The sequence below is a fragment of the Oncorhynchus masou genome, chromosome 1, assembly GCF_036934945.1.
Source record: "Oncorhynchus masou masou isolate Uvic2021 chromosome 1, UVic_Omas_1.1, whole genome shotgun sequence".
NCBI lineage: Eukaryota > Metazoa > Chordata > Actinopteri > Salmoniformes > Salmonidae > Oncorhynchus > Oncorhynchus masou.
In genome coordinates this window covers 59,036,137-59,060,606 of record NC_088212.1, presented here as the reverse complement: position 1 = coordinate 59,060,606, position 24,470 = coordinate 59,036,137, and the positions used below count along the sequence as shown (strand labels likewise).

Genomic DNA, 24,470 nt, shown 5'->3' with positions numbered 1-24,470 from the left:
GAGAAAAAGTCATGTCTACAGGTGCAGCCTACTCTATAAGCTTCTGTATGATTCGTTAAAATCCAGACCCCATGTTCAAACGTTTACACTTTCCATATTCAGACCAATGTTCCCACTCTAGCCCCAGTGCTGTGTGGTTGAGATTGTAGTCTAGGCTGTGGTTTACCATGGGCTGGGTCCATGCCCCCCTGGGTGCCAGTGATATGGTGCCAGAAGGCACTGCGGGGCAGGATGGCTGTGGGGGTACAGGGGTAGGAGCCCGCCTCAGAACCTTTAGACAACTGACAGAGAGAAAAAATATATTAATTTAACCAGGCAAGTCAGTTAAGAACAAATTCTTATTTTCAATGACAGCCTGGGAACAGTGGGTTAACTGCCTGTTCAGGGGCAGAACAACAGATTTGTACCTTGTCAGCTCGGGGGTTTGAACACGCAACCTTGAACTCGCAACTCGCAACACTCTAACCACTAGGCTACCCTGCCGCCCAGTATGATATAGTATCACATACTGTATTAAACAGTATTATATATTATCACATATTGTATTACACAGTATTATATAACCATTATATAACCACCAGGGAGAATACTGTGTGTGTGTGTGTGTGTGTGTGTGTGTGTGTGTGTGTGTGTGTGTGTGTGTGTGTGTGTGTGTGTGTGTGTGTGTAACTGTGCCCTACTCTGCTGTTCTTCTCCATCTCCATCAGAACTCTCTTGTGCTGCTCAGCGATGGCCAGGGTGGAGGAGTGGACTCTCTGGTAGATCTGTTCTCCCTCCCGCGTCTGGAATGTGTACAGGCCTTCTCCACTGTCACACATCCTGGAACACACCAACACACACTACTCAGTACAACATGCATGTGTATACAGGCCATAATAGGTCATATCAACAAATCATCTTATATAGCTGTGTTTTTGCAAACAGTCCTTTTGCACACACTATTCACCACAAATTGTTCTCAAGCAAATAGCAGCCAATAATACTGCATCCTAAACATCACTAGGTGGCAGTGTGGGACTACGTTCTTCCTACTGACAGTGCATCACTCTTATCTTTGTCCTTTGGGGGGCACCCTGCAAGTGGACCGAATCCTTTCTTTTCAAGTTTATCAAAGCGCAGGAGGAGATAAGAACGCCTCGCTCACCATTGATTTTCCTCTAATCTATTCAATCAATCTCTTTATGAGGCTCTGCCGGACAGGGCTCCTGTCTGTCTCTCTGTGTGTGTGAGCGTGTGTGTGTGTGTGTGTGTGTGTGTGTGTGTGTGTGTGTGTGTGTGTGTGTGTGTGTGTGTGTGTGTGTGTGTGTGTGTGTGTGTGTGTGTGTGTGTGTGTGTGTGTGTGTGTTTTGTGCGCGTACGTGCGAGCATGAGTGTGTGTGGTCTGTATGTGTTTTTCATCAAGCGATCTATGGGCTAGTCACAGACAACTGGTTACACAGTCCTGCTTTCCTCCAGCTTTTGCATTCTTCTCCCCATCCCTCACTCTCCATACTCCTCCCTCCCTCAGTGAGTGTCTCCCTCACCGTCCAGCCTCGAAGGTGAAGCGTGTGGCATCTCGTCCGTAGCGGCGCAGGGAGCAGAGAGGCCAGGTGACCAGTTTGGTGCGAGGGTTGTGGATGTCCCACAGGTAGATATTCTCATGGGTGATCTGCATCATACACTCTCCATAGATGTCCAGGTTAGGACAGGGCAGTAGGAACACATTGAAACGCTCTGTCAGGGAGACAGGAAGGGATATTACTAGTCTTAGTTCAGCATGACATACCACACATTATAAAGTGACTTGTAGAAAGCCAGGACCCGTATCCACAAAGCATCACAGAGAGTTGAAGTGATGATCCATTTTGCAATAATAATAAGAGACTGGTAGCAGCAGCTGTATTGTGTGTGTGTGTGTGTGTGTGTGTGTGTGTGTGTGTGTGTGTGTGTGTGTGTGTGTGAGTGAGTGAGTGAGTGAGTGAGTGAGTGAGTGAGTGAGTGAGTGAGTGAGTGAGTGAGTGAGTGAGTGAGTGAGTGAGTGAGTGCGTGTGTGTGTGTGTTAAGGTGCGGAAAGTCAGTGCAGGTGGTCAGTCTAGTTTAAGTGTTCAGCAGTCTGGTGGCTTGTAGTTAAAACTGTCTCTGAGCCTGTTGGTATCAGACCCCACGCTTCAACGGTAAAGGAGTGAACAACTCATGGATATATACACAGTATACAGTGCCTTCCATAAGTATTGCCTTCATTAAGATCCCTTGACTTTTTCCACATTTTGTTAACTTTACAGCCTTATTCTAAAATGAATTTGTAAAAAGATTATAATCAGCAATCTACACACAATACCCCGTAATGACGAATCGAAAACAGGTTTATAGAAATGCTTGCAAATGTATTTAAAATTATACACAGAAATACCTAAGGCAAGAAGGGCCTTGGTCAGGGAGCTCTAGAGTTCCTCTGTGGAGATGAGATAACATTCGAGAAGACCAACCATCTCTGCAGCACTCTACCAATCAGGACTTTATGGAAGAGGGCCAGACAGAAGCAATTCCTCAGTATAACTCACATGACAGCCCGCTTGGAGTTTGCTAAAAAGGCACCCAAAGAATCACAGACTACAAGAAACAAGATTCCCAGACAACACAAAGATTCCTTGATGTCCTTCCAGATTTCCTCTGTCTACCCAAGGACGCCAGAGGACAAAAATCAGTTAACCACCTAACTGAGGAACTCAATTTAACCTTGCGCAATACCCTAGATGCAGTTGCACCCCTAAAAACATTTCTCATAAGAAACTAGCTCCCTGGTACACAGAAAATACCCGAGCTCTGAAGCAAGCTTCCTGACAATTGGAACGGAAATGGCGCCACACCAAACTGGAAGTCTTCCGACTAGCTTGGAAAGACAGTACCGTGCAGTACCGAAGAGCCCTTACTGCTGCTCGATCATCCTATTTTTCTAACTTAATTGAGGAAAAGAAGAACAATCCGAAATTCCTTTTTGATACTGTCGCAAAACTAACTAAAAAGCAGCATTCCCCAAGAGAGAATGACTATCACTTTAGCAGTGATAAATTCATGAACTTCTTTGAGGAAAAAATTGTGATTATTAGAAAGCAAATTACAGACTCCTCTTTAAATCTGCATATTCCTTCAAAGCTCAGTTGTCCTGAGTCTGCACAACTCTGCCAGGACCTAGGATCAAGAGAGACGCTCAAGTGTTTGAGTACTATATCTCTTGACACAATGATGAAAATAATCATGGCCTCTAAACCTTCAATCTGCATACTGGACCCTATTCCAACTAAACTACTGAAAGAGCTGCTTCCTGTGCTTGGCCCTCCTATGTTGAACATAATAAACGGCTCTCTATCCACCGGATGTGTACCAAACTCACTAAAAGTGGCAGTAATAAAGCCTCTCTTGAAAAAGCCAAACCTTGACCCAGAAAATATAAACAACTATCGGCCTATATCGAATCTTCCATTCCTCTCAAAAATTTTAGAAAAGGCTGTTGCGCAGCAACTCACTGCCTTCCTGAAGACAAACCATGTATACGAAATGCTTCAGTCTGGTTTTAGACCCCATCATAGCACTGAGACGGCACTTGTGAAGGTGGTAAATGACATTTTAATGGTATCGGACCGAGGCTCTGCATCTGTCCTCGTGTTCCTAGACCTTAGTGCTGCTTTTGATACCATCGATCACCACATTCTTTTGGAGAGATTGGAAACCCAAATTGGTCTACACGGGCAAGTTCTGGCCTGGTTTCGATCTTATCTGTCGGAAAGATATCAGTTTGTCTCTGTGAATGGTTTGTCCTCTGACAAGTCAACTGTAAATTTCGGTGTTCCTCAAGGTTCCGTTTTAGGACCACTATTATTTTCAATATATATTTTACCTCTTGGGGATGTTATTCGAAAACATAATGTTAACTTTCACTGCTATGCGGATGACACACAGCTGTACATTTCAATGAAACATGGTGAAGCCCCAAAATTGCCTTCGCTAGAAGCATGAGTTTCAGACATAAGGAAGTGGATGGCTGTAAACTTTCTACTTTTAAACTCGGACAAAACAGAGATGCTTGTTCTAGGTCCCAAGAAACAAAGAGATCTTCTGTTGAATCTGACAATTAATCTTAATGGTTGTACACTCGTCTCAAATAAAACTGTGAAGGACCTCTGCGTTACTCTGGACCCTGATCTCTCTTTTGAAGAACATATCAAGACCATTTCAAGGACAGCTTTTTTCCATCTACGTAACATTGCAAAAAATCAGAAACTTTCTGTCCAAAAATGATGCAGAAAAATTAATCCATGTTTTTGTCACTTCTAGGTTAGACTACTGCAATGCTCTACTTTCCGGCTACCCGGATAAAGCACTAAATAAACTTCAGTTAGTGCTAAATACGGCTGCTAGAATCCTGACTAGAACCAAAAAATTTGATCATATTACTCCAGTGCTAGCCTCCCTACACTGGCTTCCTGTCAAAGCAAGGGCTGATTTCAAGGTTTTACTGCTAACCTACAAAGCATTACATGGGCTTGCTCCTACCTATCTCTCTGATTTGGTCCTGCCGTACATACCTACACATACGCTACGGTCACAAGACGCAGGCCTCCTAATTGTCCCTAGAATTTCTAAGCAAACAGCTGGAGGCAGGGCTTTCTCCTATAGAGCTCAATTGTTATGGAACGGTCTGCCTACCCATGTCAGAGACGCAAACTCGGTCTCAACCTTTAAGTCTTTACTGAAGACTCATCTCTTCAGTGGGTAATATGATTGAGTGTAGTCTGGCCCAGGAGTGGGAAGGTGAACGAAAAGGCTCTGGAGCAACGAACCGCCCTTGCTGTCTCTGCCTGGCCGGTTCCCCTCTTTCCACTGGGATTCTCTGCCTCTAACCCTATTACATGGGCTGAGTCACTGGCTTACTGGGGCTCTCTCATGCCGTCCCTGGAAGGGGTGCGTCACCTGAGTGGGTTGATTCACTGATGTGGTCATCCTGTCTGGGTTGGCGCCCCCCCCTTGGGTTGTGCCATGGCGGAGATCTTTGTGGGCTATACTCAGCCTTGTCTCAGGATTTTAAGTTGGTGGTTGAAGATATCTGCTGCTCCAGTTTAAACTATTCTGCCTTATTATTATTTGACCATGCTGGTCATTTATGAACATTTGAACATCTTGGCCATGTTCTGTTATAATCTCCACCCGGCACAGCCAGAAGAGGACTAGCCACCCCACATATGCTCTCTCTAATTCTCTTTCTTTCTCTCTCTCGGAGGACCTGAGCCCTAGGACCATGCCCCAGGATTACCTGACATGATGACTCCTTGCTGTCCCCAGTCCACCTGGCCGTGCTGCTGCTCCAGTTTCAACTGTTCTGCCTTATTATTATTCAACCATGCTGGTCATTTATGAACATTTGAACATCTTGGCCATGTTCTGTTATAATCTCCACCCGGCACAGCCAGAAGAGGACTGGCCACCCCACATAGCCTGGTTCCTCTCTAGGTTTCTTCCTAGGTTTTGGCCTTTCTAGGGAGTTTTTCCTAACCACCGTGCTTCTACACCTGCATTGCTTGCTGTTTGGGGTTTTAGGCTGGGTTTCTGTACAGCACTTTGAGATATCAGCTGATGTACGAAGGGCTATATAAATAAATGTTATTTGATTTTGATTTATTTGATTCTCTGGTCTTATGAAACCAAGATTAAACTCTTTGGCTTGAATGCCAAGTGTCATGTCTGGAGGAAACCTGGCACCATCCCTACGGTGAAGCATTGTGGTGGCAGCATCATGTTGAGGGGGTGTTTTTCAGCGGCAGGGACTGGGAGACTAGTCAGGATCAACGCAAAGATGAATGGAGCAAAGTACAGAGAGATCCTTGATGAAAACCTGCTCCAGGACAATGACCCTAAGCACACAGCCAAGACATTGCAGGAGTGGCTTCGTGACAAGTCTCTGAATGTCCTTGAGTAGCCCAGCCAGAGCCCGGACTTGAACCCGATCAAACATCTCTGAAGAGACATGAAAATATCTGTGCAGCGACGCTTCCCATCCAACCTGACAGAGCTTGAGAGGATCTGCAGAGAAGAATGGGAGAAACTCCCCAAATACAGATGTGCCAAGCTTGAAGCGTCATATCCAAGAACACTCGAGGCTGTAATTGCTGCCAAAGGTGCTTCAACAAAGTACTGAGTAAAGGGTCTGAATACTTATGTAAATTATGTATTCTGTTTAAAAAATTATAATAATTAGCAAACCTGTTTTTTCTTTGTCATGATGTGTTTTTGTGTGTAGATTGATGAGAGGAAAAAACAATTGAATACATTTTAGAATAAGACTAACGTAACAAAATGTGGGAAAAGTCAAGGGTCTGAATACTTTGAAGACACTGTATATATATAAAAAAAATATTGTCACGTCCACCGGATAGGTGCAGTGAAATGTGTTGTTTTACAGGGTCAGCCATAGTAGAACGGTGGCCCTGGAGAAATCAGGGTTAAGAGCCTTTCTCAAGAGCACATCGACCAATTTTTTTCCTCTTGTCGGCTCAGGTCTAACCGCTAAGCTACCTGATGATGATGCAGGCTTTCCTCAGGCACTGTTTTGAGTAATTGTCCTGGATTGATGGGAGCACGGTCCCAGGGATATACCAGGCCGTCTTCACCACCCGCTGGAGGTGCCATCAGTCATGAAAAGAGTAATTCATGTACCAGGCTGTGATGCAGCTGGTCAGGACGCTCTTGATGATTTTCTTCAGCCACCTTAGGAAGTAGAGATGCTGTTGTAGCCTCTTGACAAGAGTGGTGGGGTTGTTGCTACATGTCAAGTTCTCGGTGATATAGACGCAGAGGAACATAAAACTGCTGACTCTCTACAGTTCTGTTGATGTGGATCAGGGCATGTTCCATCTTCTGCTTTCTGAAGTCAACAATCAACTCTTGTTTTGCTGACTTTTTGGGAGAGGTTGTTTTCCTGGGACCACAATGACAATTAATTTACCTCCTACCTATAGGCTGACTCATCTTTGTTGGTTATCAGGCCTACAGCCATGGTGTCGTCAGAACTTGATGATGGAGTTGGTGCCATGTCAAGTCGTGGATGAACAGGGAGCACAGCAGATGGCTGAGGACACACCCCTGGGGGACCCCTGTGTTAAGAGTCTGTGTGAGGGATGTGTTACAGTCAGTGGTTTACAAAAATACAGGTTGAAGATGTCAGAGAAGACGCCCACCAGCTGGTCAGCACACACTCTGAAGACCCCGTTTTGTGAGTATTCACTCTTTTGAGAGTTTTCCTCACGTCAGCCTTGGAGAGCGAAATCATCTTGTCGTCTGGAGCTGCGAGAGTCTTCCTGGACGGCTCGGTTTTGTCTGCCTCAAAGCGAGCATAGAATGTGTAAAGCTTGTCGGGAGGGAGGCTTCGGTGAGAACCACACATCTGGATTTGTCGAACATCAATTCAAGGTTGTGTCTGTATTGTCTTGTACATGTCTCACACCACCAAGTCATCTGGGTTTTGTTCTTCTGACATTGAATGTTGCAGTATGGGTTCTCAGCATGGTAGGATATTTCTATATTTCTAGGGGTATTTTTGGATTTTTATTGTGACTGACAAATCTGGGTTTGGCAGATGCCAGGAGAACACTAGATGCTCCAATGCATAGTGCAAACTGTAAGGTTTGTTGGAGGAGGAATAACGGAAAGGGGCTGTTTCTCATGGTTCAGGTTAGATCACTTAGTTTCAATGGCAGGAAATCCTAACAATACAGCATACAATGACATTCTAGACGATTTTTGTGCTTCCAACTTTGTGGCAAACGTTTGGTTAAGGCCCTTTCCTGATTCAGCATGACAATGTCCACGTGCACAAAGTGAGGTCCATACAGAAATGGTTTGTCGAGATCGGTACGGAAGAACTTGACTGGCCTGCACAGAACCCTGACCTCAACCCCATCGAACACCTTTGGGATGAATTGGAACGCAGACTGCGAGCCAGTCCTAATCGCCCAACATCAGTGCCCGACCTCACTAATGCCCTTTTGGCTGAATGGAAGCAAGTCCTCGCAGCAATGTTCCAACATCTAGTGGAAAGCCTTCCCAGAAGAGTGGAGGCTGTTGTAGCACCAAAGGTGGGACCAACTTATTAATGCCCATGATTTTGGAATGAGATGTTTGACGAGCAGGTGTCCACATACTTTTGGATTGGCCAAAGTGGGGGTGGGGGATGGCATCACGGATGTTTGTATATACAGTGCATGGTTCAGCACGTTGTTTCCTCTTGTGGGACAGGAAACCTGTTGGTAATACTTTATTTTGGAAGAATGTGTTTTAAACTATCTTGGTTAAAATTACCCACGACAATAAAGACTGCTTCCGGGTGTGAGGATTCTTGCTGGCTAATGTTCATGTACAGTTTGCTGAGTGCCGCTTTGGTGTTTGCTTGTGGCGGTATGCACACAGCTGTGATAATAACATGCGTGAATTCCCTTGGCATTTAGTGGGGTTGGCATTTTAGCATCCGAAACTCCAGGTCAGGTGAACAGAAGCTCTACATGTTTTCAACTTCGGTACACCAGGAATTGTTGATGAGGAAGCATACACCTCCCCCTACTCTTAACTGAAGCTGCCGTTGGATCCATACGGAGAATGGAAAAGCCATTTGGTTGAATAGCAGAGTCCAGTGTCCGTAAACCATTCCACTGGGCACAAACTGTTTGAATCAATGTCGTTTCAATGTCATTTCTCAATGTATTGTGATGTGGAATCTACAGTACATGGAAAATACATTTAATTTGACTTTTTTCAAAAACCACATTTCTATCCAATATTTTAATGTGAGTAAAGTACATGTCCGATTTAAAACAAACAGCACGACAGGCCTGATGGAAACAGCAAATTTGTCTGTCAACTTTCCAAATGTCGACAAACCAAAATACGCTAGACAAGGTGGAATCTTCTTGTGTCTGTAAAATGAATTATGCGAGAGATGGCAGTGGAAACACCTTTATGAGCAACGAGAGAGCAAGTGCCAAGACCAGAGTGGGCACATTTGCTATAGCCTAAACGCTCCTTTGTTTTGTGGCAAAACTAGCAGAGTTGAAAATGCGTTGAAAACACTACGTCACCACACACTGCTTTTTATCCATTTGATGTAAACATCTCTGGTGGGAAAATGGTTGTGTTGTTCTTATTCATATTTTTTAATATTCGCATGAAATTCTGACACCAGTTAGATGGAAACATTGCTAACTGTTGTTTTGAGGATGAGTAATAAGTAATAATGCATGCAAACATAACCATAAAGCAAAGTCGAGCAGGACTGTGTCATGGTGCTAGTGAGTCAGACACTCACCTGTATGTTCACACTGAACACCTGCTGCCAACAAGTCCGGCTCTCCTAGACTGATGTCATTGAGGCGGGTCCCCAGGCATTCGATTGACAGAGTTTTGAACCACTCCTCTGCTTCTAGCTCTGAGTTTAGACCAATGGGATGTAAAGAGAGACGTCATAAAACAGGAAACTTTAGCGAGAATTGTATTCTGTGAGAAAACATATATTACAATACAGTAGGTGTGGAGTACCTGATTCACAGGTGAAAGTGCGCGAGGTGTCATCGGTAAAGACGATGGCTACCGCCTGGCGCTTGGTGTCCCTTGGGAGCCTTGTGACATTCTTCACATTGCTGATCTCTGTCACCTAGGCAACAGGAGAGGTCAAGAGTTCAGACAAACACAGAGAGGTTGAAAGGATTTTTAAAAAGCTGTCAAAATACTGTACTGCCACCGCTTGGTCAAATTCAGTTTTCAGAAAGAGGGAGTGTTGTAGCCAGGTGTAGTGGGGGCCAGGGTGTTCTGGAGGAGGGCACCCCATTCTCCCCCCCCCCCCACACACACACACACAGATATATCACACACTCACAGTAATACCATACGCGCCACACACAGACATCATACTTCAAACTGACATTTGCCAATTGAAACGTGACTTATCATGCAGCACTCTCTGGGGTGGGTGGGGGGGGGGGGTACCTTAGGACAGACTCTGATGTAAGCAGACTTCTCATCAGTGTACTTCTCCAGTCTGCGTGGTCCTTTACTGGACGACTTCTTAAACACCAGCCAGCAGCGACGGTAAATCTCAACACACAAAAAACAGTCAGTTAACATACTGCAACCAGCCACCCGAAAGCAAAGCCAATGTTAACATATCAACCCCATTCAATCCTAACGATTTACAATCTTTTGCTATCAAGAGCAGGCACACAATGGTTGCCTCTGCTTTACCTGATCAATGAACCAGGAAGCGTTCTAAGAAAAATCAAATAGCATTTAGTGATTAGCAATGTGAAAGAGAGACACAAGAGAGAACAAGAGAGACAGAGACAGGTAGAACATGAGAAGGAGCGCACCCGGTCCGTGTCATGGAGTCTAACATTGTTCATACAAGACAATTATATTATGCATATGATATTGAGTTAAGAGGCAGACAAAGACACAAACTCTCCTGGTGGAATAATGAGAAATCCATCGCACGCACGCACGCACGCACACGCACACACACACACACACAAACACACACACACACACACACACACACACACACACACACACACACACACACACACACACACACACACACACACACACACATCAATATGAGCGCTATTGCTTTAGCGACATTTATCCCCCTTATCTCTGTTATAAAAGGCAGGGCCTTTATTTTATTGATGTTCCACGGTCCTCCTGTTGCCAGGGCAACCCCAGGACCTGTACAGTACAGGGCCAGCCATCCCTAAACCAATCCCCACATTCCTCTTTCCCTAACCCATTATCACACCCCTGTTTATTAGCTAGGGGCCACAGAGCCAGTGAAATCCCTTAGTGCACTGACTCAGTTGTAATGAATACAAAGACCCCAAACTGAGTGACAATGTCTCACTGCTGTCCACCGACAAAACACCGGTGTCACCGTGACAGAGATAACAAGACCAATTAAATATGCAATTGTATTTTTCGAGACATTAAACAAGAGCGCCATTAACAAAGGCACACCACAATGTGAGCGTGCTCAAATGGAGACCTGGTGAAAGGAAAATGCGTTGCTCTGATGTGTCATTATTCTTTTTTTAATTGGTGCAAAGAGTTTACACCTTGAGGAGAGCGGAAGCTCTATCGCTGCTCGCCTGTCTGATCCTGGCGTCAGCGGGATGAAAGCGCTACCTTCAGTGGGACAGCTGACGGCGAGGTGAGAGCAGGTGCTCACCAGTCCATTGTGTCTCAGCGATATCAAGCTGTTCAATGGAGATTTACCTCTATGTATCTGCCACCTAGCTCCTGATTCTCCACAATGCTTTTCCAAACCAATGGGCTCCGTTCTTCATTGGAGCTGTGTGCGAGTGCGTGTTGGCAAGCTTGCAGTCTACTATCGTGTCCCCCTCCGTTCTCCCCCTCGCCCCCTTCTTCTCCGCCCTCAGCTCCAGTGCTCAGAGCAATCAGGCCTTGCCAGGCAAACTGACTGTGAAACCTGGTAATTAAGCTAGTGGGTGGAGGAGCAGCAACATAGAGATGAAAAAAAGAAAGGGAGAGAGAAACAGAGGATATGGTACACAGGGAAAGAGGGGGAGAGAGAGAGAGAAGAGTGGGAGCTGTGAATTCTGCTGCGATAGCTTGGTATGAGGTTCATTGGTTCATTAAATATGAGGAAGTGATGGACGTCACATCGTTCAGAACTGAACTGAATAGTCATATATCAGCCTACCTTTCTTCAAAAAAAGATACATTGAAGCAATCAAAAATCAATGTCTCTCTGATCATACTATGTGTTCAGAGGCAGGTAAAGCCCATCTAGACACACAACCACCACCACCACCTGAACACAGCAAACCCAAGATCACAGGCCTGCCACATGATCCACCTCTGCTGTCACCAATTTCAAGGGTCTTTGTCCCCCAGACGAGAGGAGCGACGCTCCCTGTCCTGTCGACCCAGGCCTAATGCATTTTACAAAACAGACTGACCCAGCCAAGTCAAAAAGCACAGATCCTGACAGCACCCCTACAGGGAGAATTACTCTGGCCACCACGTACAGAAAGACAGACAAAGAAAGAGAGAGCGAGAGAGAGACCTTTTGTCCCAGCCTTTATCTGTTGAAAGCAAAGGTCCCTGTAACAATGAGATTTGTGGAGATGGTCTCCCATTCTATTCCAAATGTCCCTTCTCCCATGCCATTTCTGAACAGCGAAAGGGCAGTATTTTGTAGGTTGCCATTGATATTCCAGACAGGTAGACATGGATTCCTTGTTTGCATGGCTCTCTCCCCTGAGGTGGAGCTAATCCCCTGTAAACAGGCTGGGAGGCGTGAGTGAGTGAGTGAGTGAGTGAGTGAGTGAGTGAGTGAGTGAGTGAGTGAGTGAGTGAGTGAGTGAGTGAGGGAGTGAGTGAGTGAGTGAGTGAGTGAGTGAGTGAGTGAGTGAGTGAGTGAGTGGTGGTGGTGGTGAGTGAGTGAGTGAGTGAGTGAGTGAGTGAGTGAGAGAGAACCTTGCATGAGTAAGGAACTATTGATCTCCCCAGTGTGCCGATAAGAGAATGTGAAAAGTCAAGTCACACACTTACTGAGAGTGAGCTCGGCATTCATGAGGGTTATCAATGATCAATATCGTAACCATTACACCCTTTAAGAACCCTTTCAGAGATTGATATCGGAGCTCTTCTTTGGACACACTGACGGGAACACAAAGATCCACATACAGTGTAGTGTGCAAATACATTACACACAGACCCACTAATGTATCTTCCCTGTACATTCCTTCTGCTACTGCACTCAGATTGCCTTCCTCAGTCTAATTGTCTCCGCCCTGGTTTTCCTCCCCATCCCTGGCTCCCGACTGCCCCAGAAGGGGCCAGAGGCAGTTAGCCTATATTAATCCCCCTAGCTCCCAGGAGATCCTGCCTGTCACAGCAGCCCAGTTGGGACGAGCCCCACCCCAGCCTGGTCCCAGGATTAACCGGCTAATTTGAAATAAAAAATAAATGTAACCTTTATTCAACTAGGCAAGTCATTTAAGAACAAATTCGTATTTACAATGACGGCCTACCCCGGCCAAATCCAGACGACGCTGGGCCAATTGTGCACCGCGCTATGGGACTCCCAATCACGTCTGGATGCGATACAGCCTGGATTCAAACCAAGGACTGTAGTGACGCCTCTTGCACTGAGATGCAGTGCCTTAGACCGCTGCGCCACTCGGGAGCCCAATAACGCTAACAGGTTGACACCACGCTTATATCCAGCTTATTATACAACACACAGGACAACACAAATGCACACACAGGACAACACAAACAGGACAACACAAACACACACAGGACAACACAAACAGGACAACGCACAAAATCAGGACAACACACACAGGCATCAAAACACACACAAACACACACACAAACACAGGCTGTGTGGTTCAGAATATGAGAAATGTGCAGGTCTGAAATGAAAATGAATGGGAATGATTGGCACCATCTTATTCAAAACCAATTCACTTAAATTCACCTAGAAATCTGAAGGGGAAACATGAGTCAGCATCCAATCTTTCTAAGCTGATCCCATTGGAAGCTCACAATGACTGGCTCCTCAGGGGGGCTGGCTCAGGTAGAGAAATAAGAACGGGGGATGAAAAAGGAGAGAGACAGGAATAGAGGAGAGAGACAATAAGAGAGAGATCTGTCACTGTAGCTGTGGGAACAGGCTCAGAGAGGCAGGGGGATTGTGAGGTGAAGGGAGTCTGCTTGATTCTCAAAGTTGAACCATTTGATTTCTGACTCTTGTTATTATTTTCAGCTCCATTCTCCCATAGAAACAGTAGTTTGACCGTAGTTTGACCTAACTCCGTTAGAATTGTCTGAACTTGAGAAAACAACATTCTGAGGTTTTTCGCTGGCAATTTTCCACAACCGCTGACAGTTACACGTGGTGAGGAAACAAAACCACAAATCCGTCGTGTGTCAGTGTAATATCTAGCTGGAGGCAATCTACGCATCATACCGTCGGTTATACAATGGAAAGTCACATGATCCTACTGACATTCCTAGACTAGACACACGGGGGTAGGTCAAAAAACAAGGAGAGATCAGGACAAAGATACCGAGCTGTTATTCCAGAAGGTTCTGTCCAGTCTGAGTGAGTCAGAGTCAGTCAGTTCAAATCAGCCCTATCTCTTTCAGGTGGGATTAAACATTTAACTCGTCCTGGCTGACATTGTGTTTATCTAAACCACATCTCCTCAGACCTTTTCCATCCTCCCTGATCAACCGTCCTCCCTGATGTTCCTGCTCATCAAAAAAAAAACAGGGCACAGTCAAATAGGATGGCTGCGAAGCAATTAGGGCTGTTCCTCCACCGAGGCTAGAGGAGGCCAGCTAGTACAACGCTACCGATAGCGAACGAGAGCTAACAGAAGCGGAAGCAGCCTCTTATTAGTCTGATTGGACTGCTGCGATATAACTGAAAAGCAGCAGGAGGGAGAGGCAGAAAGGGAGAGTGAGGAGATGAGGGAAAAAGAGAGAGAGTTAATTAGCCTAACCAGAGGACTGGAGGAGTCAAGGGTCTTCTGGGGAGAGAGGGAAAGTGAGAGCTGGAGGGTAGGAGGAAGAGGGGATAAGGGGGAAGGAGAGAGGAGAGAGGAGGGGGAGGGCAGAGCAAAGAAGAGCAGCGGTCCGGAACAGCTCTGATAGGCTATAGAGGAGAGACAGAGATGGCGAGGCCAGCTGTCCAGCCTTACAAGGCCAGAGTGGCAGTAGACTGGCAGGGTTTTGGCAGGAGAGGAAGGTGACTGTCTGGGTACACATTTGACAGGGGAAAAAAAGATAGTGTGTTTGAGTGCTTGTTCTGGCCTGTGCAGACAGAGTGTGCTCGTATGTGATAAGAGAAGTGGACAGCATTTTGTGTTTATACATAGTGTTTCGGCTAGAGTATGTGTGAATTCGTGCACGTTTGCTTTTTTAGGGTGTGTGTGTGTGTGTGTGTGTGTGTGTGTGTGTGTGTGTGTGTGTGTGTGTGTGTGTGTTTTTGTGCGCGTACGTGCGAGCATGAGTGTGTGTGGTCTGTATGTGTTTTTCATCAAGCGATCTATGGGCTAGACACAGACAACTGGTTACACAGTCCTGCTTTCCTCCAGCTTTTGCATTCTTCTCCCCATCCCTCACTCTCCATACCCCTCCCTCCCTCAGTGAGTGTCTCCAGTCAAAAGTTTGGACATACCTACTCTTTCAAAGGTTTTCTTATTTTTACTTTTTTTTTATTTTTACTATTTTATTTCTTGTAGAATAATAGTGAAGACATCAAAACTATGAAATAACACATGTAGTGTGTAGTAACCAAAAACGTGTTAAATATAAAATATATTTCGATTTGTTTGAGATTCTTCAAAGTAGCCACCCTTTGCCTTGATGACAGCTTTGCACACTCTTGGTATTCTCTCAACCAGCTTCATGAGGTAGTCACCTGGAATGCATTTCAAATAACAGGTGTGCCTTCTTAAAAGTTAATTTGTGGAATGTATTTCCTTGTGTTGTGACAAGGTAAGGGATATACAGGAGATAGCCCTATTTGGTAAACGACCATGTCCATATTATGGCATGAACAGCTCAAATAAGCAAAGAGAAACAACAGTCCATCGTTATTTTAAGACCTCAATGTGGAAAATGTCAAGAACTTTGAAAGTTTCTTCACTTCGAACACAGAATACAAAAAGAACAAGAGAAATAAATGACAACCGAAATTTTTCTGTATGGTAAAACACAGAAAACAACTACCCACAACCCATAGTGGGAAAACAGGCTGCCTAAGTATGGTTCTCAATCAGAGACAACGAACGACAGCTGCCTCTGATTGGGAACCATACCAAGCCAAACACAGAAATACAAAACCTAGAATACACAACATAGAATGCCAACCCCAACTCACGCCCTGACCAAACAATGACAAGGGCTTAATCAAATATAAACTACAATATCAGGGAATTATTTCAGAGATGAAAGACAGAGCACCAACTGGACCATAGTCTTCAGAAATCAGGAGTCGGAGTTGTCGGGCGGCTGTCCACTGAAGCTGGCGCTAAAACAGCTAACGAACACAGGCTTTGTTTCAACTGCTAATGCGGACTCACATGTTACATAGCAGAACTGGAGGAGAAGCGGGAATATGGCTGTAAATAGCATTAGCGCCACATAAGCGGGAGTTTATGACATTGTGTTGTTATTCCGCGCAGTCATAATACAGAGCAGCTGGGGGGGGGGGGGGAATCTACTTAAAACAATGACAGAGTGAAGGCCTCTGATTTCACTTTGTGTGCTCACTGCAAGGAGATGCAGCAAGACGGAGAAGAAAACAGGGGGAGATGATGAATGGTAAAAAAGAAAGAAGATAAGAGATAAAGGCAGAAATGAAGGAGAAAATAAGGCATGAAAAAACATGCAGTGACAAGATTCCAGAGAGAGAGAGAGAGAGAGACACAGCGAGAGACAGACCGAGAAAGACAGAGACAGAGAGAGAGTGGACAGAGAGACAGGGAGGGAAAGACAGAGAGACAGAGAGAGAGAGAGCGAACAGAGAGACAGAGAGAGAACAGAAAGACAGACAGAAAGACAGAGACAGAGAGAGTGGACAGAGAGACAGAGAGACAGAAAGACAGAGAGACAGAGAGAGAGTGGACAGAGAGACAGAAAGACAGAAAGACAGAGAGACAGAGAGAGTGGACAGAGAGACAGAGAGACAGAAAGACAGAGACAGAGAGAGAGTGGACAGAGAGACAGAGAGACAGAGAGACAGAAAGACAGAGACAGAAAGACTAAGACAGAGAGAGTGGACAGAGAGACAGAGAGACAGAAAGACAGAGAGAGAGTGGACAGAGAGACAGAGAGACAGCGAGACAGAGTGAACAGGGAGAGGAGGGTGTAAAACCAAACTCAGGTAATCCACTGCTTGCCTTCCCCTGGGGAGCTATGTGTCACAACCCCATGCTACCACGGTAACCGCAATCCTGCTGAGTGCACACTTCCTAGCGACTCCACCACAGAGGCATGGAGGAGAGAGAAAACGAGGCAGGGAGGACATAGAGAGTGAGAAGCCTAACTACTGTGGGGGTGCTCTCCTCAGGTCAGAAACCCAAGACCCTGCCTCCTGTAATAATTACAGCCACAGAAGAGATGAGACTTCATGCCATGAGACAGAGATAGAAAGCGCTGGAGGGACGCATGAGGCTCATTGTACAGGGTTAGCAGGGCTGGGGTATGCTGAAGAAGGGATTATGTGGGTGGAAGAGGTGGTAGGACCGGATATATGGTTAGGGGGAAGGATAGTCCCATTATCAACACGTATGCACACCACAATAAGAGATACTGGGCCAAATACCAGCTGAGAGAGAAACCAGTGTGTTGTGTTGTGTTGTGTTGTGTTGTGTTGTGTTGTGTTGTGTTGTGTTGTGTTGTGTTGTGTTGTGTTGTGTTGTGTGTGTGTGTGTGTGTGTGTGTGTGTGTGTGTGTGTGTAGCATATCAAATCGAGCCTAGAGGGGGTGCACAGCTGTAAATCCACTGTCTCCTCTGGGTAGGTAGAGAGATACAGACATGGTTAATCTCTCCTTAGAGCTCCCGTGTCTGTAACTGAGTCTGTGCATCACAGAGGACTGCCGCATCACACTGACACTAAGCCTGTGTCTTTACCCTTGAGCACAGCAACACAACCACAGGATTAAACTACTACTGCACAAACTACTAGCCTAATACTCTTTTTGGTTCCAAGTGAACCCTTTCACAACTAAAAGGTTCTAAGTAAAACCTTGTCTGGGGTCTACCTGGAACAAAAAATGGTTCTATGGGGAAAACGAAGAAGACCATGAGAGGACCACACAGAGAATAGCCCTGCCATACAAATCTAACCCTTCTTTTTCCAGGCATTTTCTCACAGAACAGGTTGAAGCCAGTTCATTATTTCACAGACACACAACGTGTCAGTCTTCTTCTGATAACGCCTGGACTTGACATCAGCATGAGGACACACCTCAGTCTGGCCTCACGCCAATACAGGCAAAACAATACCGCGAAATGAGGGAAACCAAAACGAGCCATTTATGGAGAATTTTACCTGAATAAATAAAACAAATGTAATTATTGAAACCACTGAACATCCTCTACAGTTTCAAGGAGAATCAATACAACTAAAGCAGATAAATTGTGCTTGGCAGTCGTTATGATGACTGTAGAAATACTGGAGGCTAAAATGTCAAATGTAAATCAGGCAGTCTGTGCCATACTGACTAATATTCATAAGTGTATAATTAAAACATTTCATTTGTGTTCATTGACATATAATTCATCTGACTCATCCCCAAAACACTAATTCCAACAACCAGATGTACGTCATTCAGTTCTGACTCATAAGCATTACCATACTTCATTACCATACTGCATGTTCATATTCATGGCTTGAAGCAGAGGTGAAGAGAAAATGTATGAATACATCAACCCAAAAACTTTTTCCATTTCTCTTTCGTGAGATACAAAGAGTTGTTTTGTATCATCTTTTGTTTTGTTTCAAAAATGATCTTTATCTTTCCCTTGGGCAGACATGGAAAAAGCATACACAAGTAGACAATCACACGAGCACACACACACACACACACACACACACACACACACACACACACACACACACACACACACACACACACACACACACACACACACACACACACACAACCCCCTCGCAAAGACCAGAGACTCCCACAATACCCCCAGTCCAGTTTGGGGCTCCACTCACCCCCAGTTTCCTGCTACGCATGCGGACGTATCCCTGCTTGACGATGTCGTTGAAGTTGGAGGCCATCTCTGTGGGAGCTGGGACCTGCTGGGGCCTATTGAGGCTAGCATCCAGTCCTTCTGTCCTCCAGTCCAGCCCTGCACCTAACCCCCCTCCCTCCCCTCCTCTTTCCCTCTTAAGTCCTGGGGTTACCTTCTCCCTCCTCTATATCAGCCAAATCTTCCTTTTCAGATCCTGTTGCCCTCAGACTGCACTCACTCCTCTATTGCAGCTCGTTGTCCCCCATCGTCCTTTCGTTGCAGTCCCTAAAGAAGGAGAGAAGGAGAGAGGAGAAGAAACAGGGGATCTATTATTCATTAAAGTGGCAGGAGAGAATGGTAGTGGCTTGCAGACATACAGAACATTATCCTCCATTATTCATTGCTTTGGCAGACACCATTATTGAGGGCAAGTAGGTAGCATGGCTTCTGTGACACATCATTATGTATAGTGTACAGCACAGCCTCTGTCTCGGAGCTACTGGAACTACCATTAGATCGGGCTTGGAAACAGAGGCTCTTCCGGAGACCATCCTTCCCAGTCAAGCAGGAAGGAAACAGAGTAACGAGGAGAAACTCATTTGAAGTTCAGCCGGACAGCTGTAAACCAAAGCAGACTTTATGACTTCGTCATTGTTTCTAATGCTCTTCTGACAAATCCCAAAAGCTACTTCAATAACAACTCAAATCAAAAGAATGTCGGTTGGTTAAATGATCCGTCATGGAGACTGTTTGACACAGTATTGAGAGCAGCCATGTGATATGCAGAGTGAGGGAGATGGGGTGAGGGGACTGTAGTTCCAATGGCATCAATGCCCCTATTCAGACATTCAAACACACACTTGTACACTCACTCGTAGAGATGCAATTTAAGCATGCACACAAGTACACACACAGACACATCACAAACACCATTGGAGGCATTGCAGAGTGAGACAGACAGGCAGGCAGAGTATCTCCTGAGACCATATGATGCCATTCTCAGGGTTCTGCTCTAGTGGTGCGCGTGTAAGCGGTTTGTTCACCCGCACCCAACGCAATTGCTAATAACCCATCTGCAACCACCCGACTATATGTGATACAGTATCCCACCCTAACTCGATAATATAGAATATGCGCTATAGGCTAATCAGATTGGGTGAAAATAACATTTGACAGGGGGCATAGGATTTTATTTGCCTGATTTAGATTATGTTTCTGCTTATAATTTCCGACATTTTGGTAGGCTATTTAGTCAAACTGTCTATAATTAAATACATGCAGCTTCTCTTCTGTCATTATAGCATAATGTCATAAATCAATAGAATGAATCTGATCTATCTAGTTGATGTCGGTAAATTTCTCTGTCATCTCGAAAAAAAAACGGTTTTCTGTGCAAAAATGTCCAAATGACACCAGTTTGACCGGTTGTAAGGAAATAGAAGCTGTGAAAATGACCCAACATGTTTCTGATAGGATTTCAGTTCGGCTTGGATGCATATTTTATGTGGTTGAAATACTATCAGCTTTTATGATGCTGATAAAGACAGCACCTCTACAGATGGCATCTAATTGCACATTCTCTCAAGATGCTGAAAGAAAGAAATCATATTTCTCCACTCATGTTCCCAAATAGTAATTTAGCCTACATTTGGTGTATCATTTTACTACAAGAAATTCTTAATATTAAGGCTGTGAAAGGTTATAGACCTACAGTCAGTGTCCAGACAGTTTTCATTTAACCCATCAGAACAGCAGGCTACAGTTCCCTTGACGTGCCATTTAAAGTCCCCATCTTGTGACTGTCCAATTTGTGTAACACCCAACAATCACCACACATAACACTGCTATCATCCTCTTTTACCACTTCACCAAATCTTTCCCAAACATTGACTTTTCTGGCCCTCCCTTCTCTTCATTTTCAACTCTCCCTTTCGCAGCTTTTCTCTTATTGAATTAAAACTCAGACATTGTCCTTTTTTTGCCTCTGTGGATCGACTTTGAACTTTTTCTGCCCGTTCCCAAAAGCATTTGGCGATTGCCGTGTAGGCTGCTTGGCGCGCGTACAGTTGGATCCTGAAGCCTAGGCATACATGCTGACCAGACCTGGACACGTCGCATGCACAAGCATCGCAAAATACATTTAGAAATCCATGTTATTCAATTATTGCACCCACACTGCTCGCGCGCAAACGAGCATCTGCGTTGCCAAGGGCTAAAATAGAAGTCCTTTCTATTTCTGACGCAGATCACACTGAAAGTCCTGCCTCTCCCATCTCCTCATTGGTTTATAGAAGCAGGTACACACGTGCCATCTCCTCATTGGTTATACCCACGTGGGTAATTGAAAGACGAACTGTTTTTGCCGGAAGTCGTGGTAATACTATGAAAGTTTAGATGCCGATCACCATATAAGTTCAAAGATGAAAAAGCCTGGAAGGAGGAGAGATGACTAGAAATGATTCGGTTGGCCGTTTTATGTGTGGATTAATTGGCAGAGTAGAGGACCTTGTGCATTTCAGGTAAAATAACAACTCAATGTTTATATACCAGGGCAAATTAGCTAGCAACAGCAAGCTAGCTAAATATGACAAAATAGCTAGCAAGTGCAGGCTAACTAGCTAAATTTCCATACATGTTTAATGCTTTTCGACCTGTCCCCAAATTAATGTCATCGGTTCAGAGTTTGTTTTGATATTTTGACCTGCGTGTCGTGATCTCGTTTGGTGTAGGGGGACAAAATAAATTTATGCACGATAGCGCACGATGGCGCACGTGCGCAGCCGGTTTGGGTTCCGTGTTATGCACTCCAGATCGCCTAAAATAATGAAAGGAAAACCTCAATGTAGCCTATAGATATAAATCAATGTAGCCTATAGATATAAATCAATGTAGCCTATAGATATGAATCAATGTAGCCTATAGATATAAATCAATGTAGCCTATAGATATAAATCAATGTAGCCTATAGATATAAATCAATGTAGCCTATAGATATAAATCAATGTAGCCTATAGATATGAATCAATGTAGTCTATAGATATAAATCGCACAATAATTATATATGGATTTTAAAGTATTGTTTTGTCTTGATTCAACCGGCCGGCCCGCCACCCACCCTCCCTTCATCCACACAATATTTAATGATCCTAAACACACCCACCCAGCGGATATAACCGCGGGGACTGCGGGTTATAAGTCAACCCCTGCATCACTATTCTGCTCGCTGGGGGGCAGAAATCAGTGTGGTGCATCTTCTCCCTGAGGAACTGGCGCTAAATCTCCCTGACAATGGTGGAACAGAGACATTAAATTTTAACAAGGACCTCATTAACCAGGACAGAGTCAGGCTAATCGCTCACAGCACTGTTGTTTTAGAGAAGTGGCTCACACACACTGGGGAGGGGGCTAACACATATACACACAAACACACACACCTTACAGACAGACAGACAGACAGACAGACAGACAGACAGACAGACAGACAGACAGACAGACAGACAGACAGACAGAAAGACAGACAGACAGACAGACACACCTTACAGACAGACAGACAGACAGACAGACAGACAGACAGACAGACAGACAGACAGACAGACAGACCTTACAGACAGACAGACAGACAGACAGACAGACCTTACAGACAGACAGACAGACAGACAGACAGACAGACCTTACAGACAGACAGACAGACAGACAGACAGACAGACAGACAGACCTTACAGACAGACAGACAGACAGACAGACAGACAGACAGACAGACAGACAGACATACAGACCTTACAGACAGACAGACAGACAGACAGACAGACAGACAGACAGACAGACAGACAGACATACAGACCTTACAGACAGACAGACAGACAGACAGACAGACAGACAGACAGACAGACAGACAGACACACACACACACACACACAGAGCTAAACAGCTGCAGACTGGCTCCACTGTTGCCCTCTGGGACTGCTGGTGTCACCGTGGTGGGTAACCTAGCTTGCCAAGCTCCTAACAGCATTCTAAGAAAGTAGTACCTGGCAAAGACACACGGCTGGGAACAAGAATATATGTCGGCTGAGCAGAGGATCCTTATGTGGATGGGATTGGCTCAATGTTAGCATAGTGGGAGTGCTTGAGACACACTTGATGTGCCATTATATCTTGGAGCACAATTGGAAAGCGATTAAATCCCATGAAAGCTATTCAAATGAGACAAATGTGCACCCCGGTGAGATAAAATAACTCCCAGGGTGATGCTTAGTTAAACAGAGCTTCAATAGAGTACGTATGGAGGTGATTGAGGAATCAGGAGGGTTTGCACAACTCTACACATTACACATGCTGTATTACAGATCTATTCAACATCCATGGTCAGCAGTGAATAACCTGGAGAACAGGGATTGCTGTCTGCAGCCAGAGGTGGGCTGGTGTGCGAGGAAGATCAATAAAGAGTGCAAGGGTGCACACAATGGAGGATCAGCTTGTCAAAACCCAACGTCAAAATAAAAAGACATGCCATTGATTCTGATCCTGCACTGACTGATTCTGTGCTCGCCTCTACAGTGAAACACCAGGGCCCCGTTCCCCCTCCACCCCCTCTCCACCCCATAATCATTGAGATGTGCTGATTTACCTTTTTTTTCTCCACGATCGATACACATCGGCAGCTTTTCCCCCCCTGAGACGGACAGTAAACGGCCCGCGGGTGATGTATCACTGAGCAACACATTAGTATTAATATACGTTCCGTGTGTGGAGAACACATTGTACTGACAGAAACAAAGCCATATCACGCCTTGTGTCAGCACAGGAAACCACTCCATTGTACTCTGCTTGTTTTACACGACGGCGCATCGCCACTAGGCCGGCACAGAGCCGGGAGTGGGATTCTAGGAACAGACAGACAGACAGACAGTATCGTCAGTCACTACTTCATAATGTGTGTTTATGATAGAGGGGAACACAGGAGTGTCTTTCGGGACCCAGGTGCCGGGGATGGTAATAGGCAGATAATGAATTCAGAGATTAGTGAATCCCACTTCGCTCCTCTCCCAGTGAACGAGGAACAAACAGCTTGTTAAAGAAGGACGTGAGGTGAGACGGCGGGGGTAACAGTGCTTTAACGAAGGCGAGGCAGGAACAACTGTTCTGGCTGGAAGTGTAGGTTGAGACAAGAGGCTGCAGACAGGCCTGTCTCTGGGAACAGAGCGACTTGATAACAAGCGGCTTTGAGGAGGGCCTTTCGGGTGTCGTCTGTTCTCTACTTTCTTTAGGAGGACACGTTAGATCACACAGCTGGCTGCTAAACCTCTTCTTAAATCCCATCAGCTCCTCTCAGCCACACATTTAGGTAGGAACCTGTGGTTCCAGTGTATACACATGACTATAAAGGACAATGTGTACAAATTAAGAAGGAGAATGCAACTGTGGAAAATAAGCATGTTTCAGATGGTTAAAAAATGGTGATGATGGTACATCCACTGTAACCATGGGAACCTAAACGTGTATCCCCCAAAAGGCCTGTCTGCGCTATGGGAGAAGAGAGGAGACAATGTACGGCTCCCTGACAGAGAGAACAGAGATATGCCATGCTCGGAATAACAATAGGGAACCGTGTCTGTGAGCTTGATCTCATATCTCATTCACTATCACCGAGTCATTTAAAGGGGCA

The 24,470-nt window shown here is 45.2% G+C and overlaps 1 protein-coding gene across 2 annotated transcripts in view; it reads right to left on the bottom strand.

Moving 5' to 3' along the window:
* LOC135547295 (docking protein 4-like) overlaps positions 1 to 24,470 on the bottom strand; it is a 51,970-nt gene that overhangs the window by 1,342 nt on the left and 26,158 nt on the right. For both annotated transcript variants that reach the window (XM_064976149.1, XM_064976158.1), the window contains exons 2-8: positions 18,786 to 19,090; positions 10,006 to 10,113; positions 9,559 to 9,673; positions 9,329 to 9,448; positions 1,524 to 1,713; positions 681 to 819; positions 167 to 281 (exon numbers count right to left, since the gene is read on the bottom strand). In XM_064976149.1, coding sequence (XP_064832221.1) covers positions 167 to 281; positions 681 to 819; positions 1,524 to 1,713; positions 9,329 to 9,448; positions 9,559 to 9,673; positions 10,006 to 10,113; positions 18,786 to 18,851 — 853 coding nt within the window. In that variant the 5' untranslated portion in view covers positions 18,852 to 19,090. The remainder of the gene's footprint in view (positions 1 to 166; positions 282 to 680; positions 820 to 1,523; positions 1,714 to 9,328; positions 9,449 to 9,558; positions 9,674 to 10,005; positions 10,114 to 18,785; positions 19,091 to 24,470) is intronic.